This window comes from Oncorhynchus mykiss, chromosome 24 (assembly GCF_013265735.2).
Source record: "Oncorhynchus mykiss isolate Arlee chromosome 24, USDA_OmykA_1.1, whole genome shotgun sequence".
Taxonomy (NCBI): domain Eukaryota; kingdom Metazoa; phylum Chordata; class Actinopteri; order Salmoniformes; family Salmonidae; genus Oncorhynchus; species Oncorhynchus mykiss.
The window spans coordinates 26,954,801-26,965,981 of NC_048588.1; the positions used below are offsets into that span (position 1 = coordinate 26,954,801).

Here is an 11,181-nt window from a genome sequence, read left to right on the forward strand (position 1 = left end):
AGGGAGGGATTGAGGGATGAGAGTAGAGAAAGGAGACCAACAGAAGCACAGCGTGTAGAAATGTAGCTCTATCAATCTTGCTCATAGTTAGATCCAAGATATGCTCACAGTTAGATCCAAGATATGCTCAGTTAGATCCAAGATATGCTCACAGTTGCAGTTTGAGTGAGTTTGTTACTTAGGACAGTCATGGTGGGATGTGGCTCGTGGTTGTACAGTACCTGCATCTGACCGAGCGCAGTATGGAGGTGACCTCATTGCTGTTACACTGTTTACAGACCGCCTTGGCACTCAGCCCTTCCAGGAACTTGGCCTGTGGCTGACACCTTTTCCACATCTGTCATTTTTTTATTTAACTAGGCAAGCCAGTTAAGGACAAATTCTAAGTTACAATGACAGCCTACCCCGGCCAAACTATAACGACACTGGGCCAATTGTGCACCACCCTATGTGACTCCCAATCATGGCTGGTTGTAATACAGCCTTGAATTGAACCAGGGTCTGTAGTGAAGCCCTCTAGCACAGAAATGCAGTGCCTTAGACATTCCATTACTAACTAGGGTATGAGAGTGCTTACATCTTAGCTTTTTTTAAATGATTGTTTAGTGAACCTAAATCTCAAAACCCCTACTTAACAATACATTCAAAACTACAGCCCCATCCCATTAACCAGGTCCTTCTCTCAGTCCCCCCCCCCCAAAATATTGACAAAAAAAATATTGACAAAAAAAAACACAGGCTCCTTTTCAGTGGTGGGCTGAGCCCCATCTACACAGATGGAACTTCTGCACGGTGGTGCCGCATTCTCGTATATAAATTGTGTCTCAGCCAATGCCCAGTCAGCTTACTCCTTCCACAAGACAATTAAGTACAATAGAGGCTTTGTTTCTTTGTATGGGGCAACCAAGTGAGGACATGTTGGGGCAAAACATTTTGAAATCTTCCCCTCTCTGGATACCTTAAAAATATATCCTCCCCAGTGTTCTTATTTGCAATGTTCTTTATTATATTGTCCAGTTTCGGATATGAAAAGGATGCATTCATTTACTTAATTAAATACTTCATCAAGTAAATCAAAAACGTATTTACAAAATATTCAATTAAGTTGCAATCAATGACTTCAGGTGGATAATTACAAGCACCTTCTGCTAACAGAGAAGAATATAAATACATAGAACTGCCACTGGTTCTGAAAAAAAAATACATGGCTTGACAATAGCACTTCTTTTTTTGAAAAATAAAAACCAAAACTCCTGAAATGCATTTCCACTAGGCCTTAGGATACGTACTGTGAACATTCTTTATCTTCTTGAAATTCTTTTTTAAAGTTGATTTCTATATATACACCTTTCAAGTTTTAAATTATGATTTTCTCTTTTAAAAAATCCCTATCCTTGCAAGGCCGTTCTCCCTTTCCAAACCCCCAGTCCAGGAGAAAAGAGGACAAATGGGGGTTGGCCGGCGTGGCCATGACGAAGCATTGTGACCCCCAGCAGCAAAAGGTCCTTGTCCAACACCCCCCACCCCCCTCGCCACCAATCCCAGGCCTTCCAGAGTCCATAGACATGAAGTTCAAAGGAGTCTCACAAAGACTGACTGGAACGTCCAAAGACCGTGAGCTCCAGAATGTCCACTTTTCTTTATATAGATTTTTATTTTCTATAAAAGAAACACTCCAATCAAAAAGAAAGAGCTAATCGCTGACAGAGTCATATAGAATCATACATATGACATGGCCATCATGCCTCATTCAACACAATATATGATGTAATCAAAAATATATATGAGCAGCCTTTAGTTCGTCGTCTGTTGGGGATTTTGTTTTATTGTTTTGCTAAACATCATGACGTGTTGCTACGGCAACGTGACGCCTTTAAAACAAGGGCTAAAACCTCAAAAAACACTGAAGTAAACAGCCATCCCTACCACTTGTTGTAAAGCTTATCATTCTCTCGCAATTAGTTTCTCAATTTAGTTCAAAGACATTCGGCAGCGCAAAAGAAAATAAAAGGGTTGCTTGTTTCGATATGTAGTAGAATCTCCCAGCTGATTATTTCCCTCACTTTTATTTTATTTTTTAATGCAGAAGGATTTTATTGATTCTAACAGCTCCATGCTCCTGAATAATTATCAACAGCATGTTGTCTTTCCTCCAAGTCCTCCCAGAGTCCAGGGGGTAGCGGTGAGCAGGTCCTAGCTGTTGTCAGACTCCTCGTCCTCGGCCTCACGGAGCCAGGTAAAGAAGGCAGTGACTGACTTCAGGGCCACACCCTTGCCCTGCATCTCAGCGGGGTCCTTGCTGGACTCCCACTTGTAGAAGGCCTGCTCTTTGATCACGTCTTCGTCGTACAGCGTGTCAAAGAACATCCGCAGCAGGTCTACAAGGAAAGAGGAAGAGAGCATGTCAACAATGTAAGAGAAAGGATTTCAATACACAATGTACACACAAATAACTCATCTAGGAGACAAATTGGTCAACCACACCCCTCTGTCAAATAACCCCTATGGAAAAAAGATAAAGGCTAACATTGGGAGACAAACAGGACAAATCTGAGTCTTCATGTAAAAAACTGCCAAAGAGATGTGACACAGAGGAGAGTGACTGAAGTCATTCTGTATCTCACTCACTGGCAGGCTGCTCCATCTCCACCATGAGGGCCTGCAAGGCGTAGAGAGCCTGTAGCTCCTTCTGCTCATCCTTCAGGTACTTGTGGAGCAGCTTGGCCCTCCGGGTGATCACCTTCGCATCCAACTTGTAAGGGTTCTCACCTGGGGGCAGAGATGGAGGGGTCAAAAACTATCTTTGCTAATTAAAAAAAAAAAATATTAGTCCACTATGTTTTGCATGTCAGCAGTCATGTTTTCAAGATATTAGACTTTCAAAAAGCAAAGTGTCACCGGCCACAACATCACGGTGATGCGTTTGGAGTGATCTGAACCACAATGTGCTGTGTTGGATATATTCCTTCTACCTTGTCCTTTCCAGCAACGGTACGGCCCTGCTAAGTTCTGTGAAAGGGGTATTCGAGTGGAAGAGTCCTGATAGTGTTGGATTGAGAGGTGGTAGCAATAAAGATAGGGAAACTCACACAGGATGGCCGACTGGCAGATGGCTGTCATGACTGCTCTGACAAACCCGTTGGAGGATATCTGTGTCTCGTCCAGGTTAGCCTAAAGAGGGAAGGCACAGTCACAACACATATCAGTGGGGTTGAGCAGTGGAATATACAGTAGGGACTAATATATATATATATAAAATAGTCTATATATATAATATATAAGAGTCTATTGGTAAAACTACTGCACAAGGAACCAATAGCAAAGCAAAATATTAATTGGGTGATGGGACACTCTCCCACTCACATCATACCTCGACCCAATCGTAGATCCTCTGGTTGTCAGCCTTGTCCTGTATGAGTCTGTCCAGCTGTTTGTTCAGCTCCTCTGAGCTCAGCTCTTTCTTACTGCTCTTCTCTGTCTCATCATCTCCTCCCAGGGTGAACTCCACATTCTGCATTCAGAGGGAACACACAGCAAGAGAGTGAAACTTCCCATCATTACTGTTAAGGGCTTTCCAGACAGGAGGCGATGGAGCGGAGCAAAGTTAGCCAAAATAGAGCAGATTCCTATTTTCTCCACCTCGGCTGAGCGGCTTTCACGTGCACAAGTACCGCAGATCACCAGGCCTAGAATAACGTTGCCTGCCTAGCTCCATTGAAAATGAATGGGCAACTCTGCTGCCGCTTCCTGTCTGGAAAGCCCTCAAAGCACTTTGGGAAACTGGATGCAAGTAAGACGAACACATTTGATTGATCTAAAAGGTAGACCCAGCCATATGACGTAGATGCAGAAAAGTCCCAGCTGTTTTGGTCCCCTGGCTATAATTCCCAGCTGTTTTGGTCCCCTAGCTGTAATTCCCAGCTGTTTTGGTCCCCTAGCTGTAATTGCCAGCTGTTTTGGTCCCCTGGCTGTAATTCCCAGCTGTTTTGGTCCACTGGCTCAGATACTGTGACTGTGTGAGAGCAAAGTTATTTTGCTGAGTCTACCTTTAATAATTGACTATTCTTTCATATTTGTCTCTCAGTGCAGTTTAAGGTCAATACTAAATGGTGCAGCTCCTTTCAATCCTTACAGGGTCATGATCTCTGACCGCTTACTTTTTCTGTCACAAACTTGTTGACGTCCTCATCCTCAGGCAGAAAGTCTTTCCAGCTAAGCCCCGCCTCCCTCCACATGGCGCCTGCCTTTTTACGGCTCTGAGGTAGACAGATACAAGTGGTTCCATTTCAAACACTTTGGATCCACAAACATGACATTTGCATTGGATTCAAACATCAAAGGTCATCTAGATGCCTGGATGGATAGTTATGAAAACAAAGCACCATCTCCTTTACAGGTTGGGTAGTGAGAGAACGTACCATTCCTCTGCAGAGTAGGGTGAGGATCTGAGCCAGCAGAACTCCAGCCGTCCCCTGAGGAACCAGGGGCTTGGATATCTCCCTGCAGAGTGATAGGTCAATTCTTAATATAGAGGATACTGACTGATTGAACAGAGTTATTAGTAGAGGCCTAGAATGAAGCCTGGGACTGACTTGAAGAGCGGTCCCATGGGGATGCCTCCTTCGTGGAGCATAGGGGTGATGAGCTCAGCCAGGTAGAGCCAGATGTGGGGGATGTCTATGGCCATGTCCTCTGCCACCTCCAGTATCTCCTGAAGCCTGTTGACACACACTCAAAATCAATCCCTCAGATTTATCAGACTTTATCTCGAAAATAAAAAAGTTGATATATTAGTGGTCCACTTCCACCCTTTTCACAATTTCAATGTTTCACAAGTCATTGGTATGCAGTGCTGTTCCACAGGTAGAAAACTCTGAGGTGACTGACCCTCTGTAGTACTGCTCTGTGGGCAGGGTGCCTGCCTTGTACAGCTGGTGCAGCAGCAGGCCGGTGCGTTCTCTGGCGATGGGGCTGCGCTCCAGAGTAGACTCCAGACCGCTCCTTACAAACACAAAGAGCAGCCGGGTGCTGTTCATCTCCACTACACACTGCAGCGCCTCCTATAGCGCCAGAGGGGAAACAAACAGGATTAAAAAGGTTAGTTTTACTCCTCTAAAGTAGGGCCGTGTTTCAGTAAAAACAGGTAAAACAGTTTGTTGTATATCCTTTACATGGTGTTATTGAACATGGCTTTCCATGTGGCCAACTAGCTACAGTATGTATCATTCAACTGTGTGACGTTGATATGGAGGTCCCACCAATGATCTGCATGGGTATAAGTGTGATGTACCTTCATGTCGTTGATGTGTAGGTCTCACCAATGATCTGCATGGGTATAAGTGTGATGTACCTTCATGTCGTTGATGTGTAGGTCTCACCAATGATCTGCATGGGTATAAGTGTGATGTACCTTCATGTCGTTGATGTGTAGGTACTCCTCTATGATAGCTGTGGCCTTCTTCTCCAGCTCTTCTTCCCTCAAGGAAGGTTTGGTCTGGGCAGGAGGTGTTGCAGCAGCTTCCCTCTTCACTGTGGCCCAAACAGAGAGAGAATGTCACACAGAAGTTACTCTCAAAATGTCTGCCTGAGAAATCCTTGCCTGACAAAGTTTTTCGTACCATTCTCTTTGCTCCTAGCTCGGTCTCTGGTGCCCCGGTCGTCGGTCATGCTGGCAACGCGGCGTATGGGATCAGAAGGGCCACGGTGCTCCTTCTCTCTGCGGTGCTCCTCCGTCTCCCTACTAAAGCTCCGCTTGGTGACCGGGTTCCTGTCGTCCCGCCGGCCGAAGCGGTCGTTGCTGCCACGGTCAAGACGTTCAAATTTGTCGCTGCCACGGTCCCGGCTCGAGCTGTTCCTGTTTGTGTTTAGGGGGGTAGACGCAAAGAGTCACAAGACCTTGATTCATATGAACCAATCAAACATTCTGCCCTGTGGTGATGTTCCAATTAAGTGATAATGCCCGAGAAGCCGGTGTTTGGAGTGTATATACACATGTATGTATAGAGACACATACAGTGCCTTGCGAAAGTATTCGGCCCCCTTGAACTTTGCGACCTTTTGCCACATTTCAGGCTTCAAACATAAAGATATAAAACTATTTTTTTGTGAAGAATCAACAACAAGTGGGACACAATCATGAAGTGGAACAACATTTATTGGATATTTCAAACTTTTTTAACAAATCAAAAACTGAAAAATTGGGCGTGCAAAATTATTCAGCCCCCTTAAGTTAATACTTTGTAGCGCCACCTTTTGCTGCGATTACAGCTGTAAGTCGCTTGGGGTATGTCTCTATCAGTTTTGCACATCGAGAGACTGAATTTTTTTCCCATTCCTCCTTGCAAAACAGCTCAAGCTCAGTGAGGTTGGATGGAGAGCATTTGTGAACAGCAGTTTTCAGTTCTTTCCACAGATTCTCGATTGGATTCAGGTCTGGACTTTGACTTGGCCATTCTAACACCTGGATATGTTTATGTTTGAACCATTCCATTGTAGATTTTGCTTTATGTTTTGGATCATTGTCTTGTTGGAAGACAAATCTCCGTCCCAGTCTCAGGTCTTTTGCAGACTCCATCAGGTTTTCTTCCAGAATGGTCCTGTATTTGGCTCCATCCATCTTCCCATCAATTTTAACCATCTTCCCTGTCCCCGCTGAAGAAAAGCAGGCCCAAACCATGATGCTGCCACCACCATGTTTGACAGTGGGGATGGTGTGTTCAGGGTGATGAGCTGTGTTGCTTTTACGCCAAACATAACGTTTTGCATTGTTGCCAAAAAGTTCAATTTTGGTTTCATCTGACCAGAGCACCTTCTTCCACGTTTGGTGTGTCTCCCAGGTGGCTTGTGGCAAACTTTAAACGACACTTTTTATGGATATCTTTAAGAAATGGCTTTCTTCTTGCCACTCTTCCATAAAGGCCAGATTTGTGCAACATACGACTGATTGTTGTCCTATGGACAGAGTCTCCCACCTCAGCTGTAGATCTCTGCAGTTCATCCAGAGTGATCATGGGCCTCTTGGCTGCATCTCTGATCAGTCTTCTCCTTGTATGAGCTGAAAGTTTAGAGGGACGGCCAGGTCTTGGTAAATTTGCAGTGGTCTGATACTCCTTCCATTTAAATATTATCGCTTGCACAGTGCTTCTTGGGATGTTTAAAGCTTGGGAAATCTTTTTGTATCCAAATCCGGCTTTACACTTCTTCACAACAGTATCTCGGACCTGCCTGGTGTGTTCCTTGTTCTTCATGATGCTCTCTGCGCTTTTAGCGGACCTCTGAGACTATCACAGTGCAGGTGCATTTATACGGAGACTTGATTACACACAGGTGGATTGTATTTATCATCATTAGTCATTTAGGTCAACATTGGATCATTCAGAGATCCTCACTGAACTTCTGGAGAGAGTTTGCTGCACTGAAAGTAAAGGGGCTGAATAATTTTGCACGCCCAGTTTTTGATTTGTTAAAAAAGTTTGAAATATCCAATAAATGTCGTTCCACTTCATGATTGTGTCCCACTTGTTGATTCTTCACAAAAAAATACATGTTTGAAGCCTGAAATGTGGCAAAAGGTCGCAAAGTTCAAGGGGGCCGAATACTTTCGCAAGGCACTGTATATGTATGTATATAGACACACAAAAAAAAAATATATATATATATACACACACACACACACATACATATACACACACACACATATAAACATATAGACACACATATAGACAGATGTATACATACCCATACACACACACACACGTATATATACACAATGTACAGAGACACAAATATATATCTATACACATTTCCATACATATATACACATACATAAATAGACAGACGTATACACACACACATACATACATACATACATACATACATACATACATATATATGTATATATTGTATACACACACACACACACACACACACACACACACACATATATATACACATATACATATATACACACATACACTGCTCAAAAAAATAAAGGGAACACTTAAACACAATGTAACGCCAAGTCAAATCACACTTCTGTGAAATCAAACTGTCCACTTCGGAAGCAACACTGATTGACAATAAATTTCACATGCTGTTGTGCAAATGGAATAGACAACAGGTGGAAATTATAGGCAATTAGCAAAACACCCCCAATAAAGGAGTGGTTCTGCAGGTGGTGACCACAGACCACTTCTCAGTTCCTATGCTTCCTGGCTGATGTTTTGGTCACTTTTGAATGCTGGCGGTGCTTTCACTCTAGTGGTAGCATGAGACGGAGTCTACAACCCACACAAGTGGCTCAGGTAGTGCAGCTCATCCAGGATGGCACATCAATGCAAGCTGTGGCAAGAAGGTTTGCTGTGTCTGTCAGCGTAGTGTCCAGAGCATGGAGGCGCTACCAGGAGACAGGCCAGTACATCAGGAGTCGTGGAGGAGGCCGTAGGAGGGCAACAACCCAGCAGCAGGACTGCTACCTCCAGCCTTTGTGCAAAGAGGAGCACTGCCAGAGCCCTGCAAAATGACCTCCAGCAGGCCACAAATGTGCATGTGTCTGCTCAAACGGTCAGAAACGGACTCCATGAGGGTGGTATGAGGGCCCAACGTCCACAGGTGGGGGTTGGGCTTACAGCCCAACACCGTGCAGGACGTTTGGCATTTGCCAGAGAACACCAAGATTGGCAAAGTCGCCACTGGCGCCCTGTGCTCTTCACAGATGAAAGCAGGTTCACACTGAGCACGTGACAAACGTGACAGAGTCTGGAGACGCCGTGGAGAACGTTCTGCTGCCCGCAACATCCTCCAGCATGACCGGTTTGGCGGTGGGTCAGTCATGGTGTGGGGTGGCATTTCTTTGGGGGGCCGCACAGCCCTCCATGTGCTCGCCAGAGGTAGCCTGACTGCCATTAGGTACCGAGATGAGATCCTCAGACCCCTTGTGAGACGATATGCTGGTGCGGTTGGCCCTGGGTTCCTCCTAATGCAAGACAATGCTAGACCTCATGTGGCAGGAGTGTGTCAGCAGTTCCTGCAAGAGGAAGGCATTGATGCTATGGACTGGCCCGCCCGTTCCCCAGAACTGAATCCAATTGAGCTCATCTGGGACAACATGTCTCGCTCCATCCACCAACACCACAGACTGTCCAGGAGTTGGCGGATGCTTTAGTCCAGGTCTGGGAGGAGATCCCTCAGGAGACCGTCCGCCACCTCTTCGGGAGCATGCCCAGGCGTTGTAGGGAGGTCATACAGGCAAGTGGAGGCCACACACACTACTGAGCCTAATTTTGACTTGTTTCAAGGACATTACATCAAAGTTGGATCAGCCAGTTTTCCACTTTAATTTTGAGTGTGACTCCAAATCCAGACCTCCATGGGTTGATAAATGTCCTTAAGTCAAAATGAGGCTCAGTAGTGTGTGTGGCCTCCACGTCCTGGACAGTCTGTGGTATGTTGCTGGTATTTTGGCCCATTCCTCCATGCAGATCTCCTCTAGAGAAGTGATGTTTTGGGGCTGTTGCTGGGCAACACAGACTTTCAACTCCCTCCAAAGATTTTCTATGGGGTTGAGATCTGGAGACTGGCTAGGCCACTCCAGGACCTTGAAATGGTTCTTTCGAAGCCACTCCTTCGTTGCCCGGACAGTGTGTTTGGGATCATTGTCGTAGTGAAAGACCCAGGCACGTTTCATCTTCAATGCCCTTGCTGATGGAAGGAGTTTCTCACTCAAAATCTCACGATACATGGCCCCATTCATTCTTTCCTTTACACGGATCAGTCGTCCTGGTCCCTTTACAGAAAAACAACCCCAAAGCATGATGTTTCCACCCCCATGCTTCACAGTAGGTATGGTGTTCTTTGGATGCTACTCAGCATTCTTTGTCCTCCAAACATGACGAGTTGAGTTTACCAAAAAGTCCTATTTTGGTTTCATCTGACCATATGACATTCTCCCAATCTTCTTCTGGATCATCCAAATGCTCTCTAGCAAACTTCAGATGGGCCTGGACATGTACTGGCTTAAGCAGGGGGACACATCTGGCACTGCAGGATTTGAGTCCCTGGCGGCGTAGTGTGTTACTGATGGTAGGCTTTGTTACTTTGGTCCCAGCTCTCTGCAGGTCATTCACTAGGCCCCGTGTGGTTCTGGGATTTTTGCTCACTGTTCTTGTGATCCTTTTGACCCCACAGGGTGAGATCTTGCGTGGAGCCCCAGATCGAGGGAGATTATCAGTGGTCTTGTATGTCTTCTATTTCCTAATTATTTCTCCCACAGTTGATTTCTTCAAACCAAGCTGCTTACCTATTGCAGATTCAGTCTTCCCAGCCTGGTGCAGGTCTACAATTTTGTTTCTGGTGTCCTTTGACAGCTCTTTGGTCTTGGCCATAGTGGAGTTTGGAGTGTGACTGTTTGAGGTTGTGGACAGGTGTCTTTTATACTGATAACAAGTTCAAACAGGTGCCATTAATACAGGTAACGAGTGGAGGACAGAGGAGCCTCTTAAAGAGGAAGTTACAGGTCTGTGAGAGCCAGAAATCTTGCTTGTTTGTAGGTGACCAAATACTTATTTTCCACCATAATTTGCAAATAAATTCATAAAAAAATCCTACAAATGTGATTTTCTGGATTTTTCTCATTTTGTCTGTCATAGTTGAAGTGTACCTATGATGAACATTACAGGCCTCATCTTTTTAAGTGGGAGAACTTGCACAATTGGTGGCTGACTAAATACTTTTTTGCCCCACTATACACACACACACACCCCGAGGGCCGTCAAACCGTGACATATCCTCCAAACAGCGGCTTTGAGGGCATTATTACTTTTATACCAAGGGTTACCAACATATTAAAATAATGATTGACATATTGTCATTAAAAACTTTATTTTGATTAATTTATTCATACCATTTCATCCTTCCACAAGATATAGTCCCGACGAAAATCTAGGGTTGCTAAAGACGCGACCCAGTCGTTCAGTATTTTTGTTCTGTATCTATGGACACGACCCAGTCATTCGTTCTAAATGTTCCATTGCCATGCTGGCTGGCAACATTCTTATCCCTTGCTTGCTAGCTAGCCAACTACGGCTAACTTACTCGTGTCAAAAAGTGCAGCCAGAATAAAATGTGAGATAATGTCTAGATACGTTTTATAGTGGAGATTACTTGGCTGGGCTGATAAGACAG

At 44.8% G+C, this 11,181-nt stretch overlaps 1 protein-coding gene across 8 annotated transcripts in view; it reads right to left on the reverse strand.

Annotated features, from left to right (window-relative positions):
* Positions 1-982: 982 nt before the first annotated feature.
* LOC110504100 (eukaryotic translation initiation factor 4 gamma 1) overlaps positions 983-11,181 on the reverse strand; it is a 72,024-nt gene continuing 61,825 nt past the window's right edge. For all 8 annotated transcript variants that reach the window (XM_036961514.1, XM_036961513.1, XM_036961512.1 and 5 more), the window contains 10 exons: positions 5,619-5,854; positions 5,411-5,529; positions 4,888-5,060; positions 4,593-4,718; positions 4,419-4,500; positions 4,158-4,256; positions 3,371-3,511; positions 3,090-3,171; positions 2,629-2,769; positions 983-2,378 (listed from right to left, as the gene is read on the reverse strand). In XM_036961514.1, the coding sequence (XP_036817409.1) occupies positions 2,194-2,378; positions 2,629-2,769; positions 3,090-3,171; positions 3,371-3,511; positions 4,158-4,256; positions 4,419-4,500; positions 4,593-4,718; positions 4,888-5,060; positions 5,411-5,529; positions 5,619-5,854 (1,384 nt within the window). In that variant the 3' untranslated portion in view covers positions 983-2,193. The remainder of the gene's footprint in view (positions 2,379-2,628; positions 2,770-3,089; positions 3,172-3,370; positions 3,512-4,157; positions 4,257-4,418; positions 4,501-4,592; positions 4,719-4,887; positions 5,061-5,410; positions 5,530-5,618; positions 5,855-11,181) is intronic.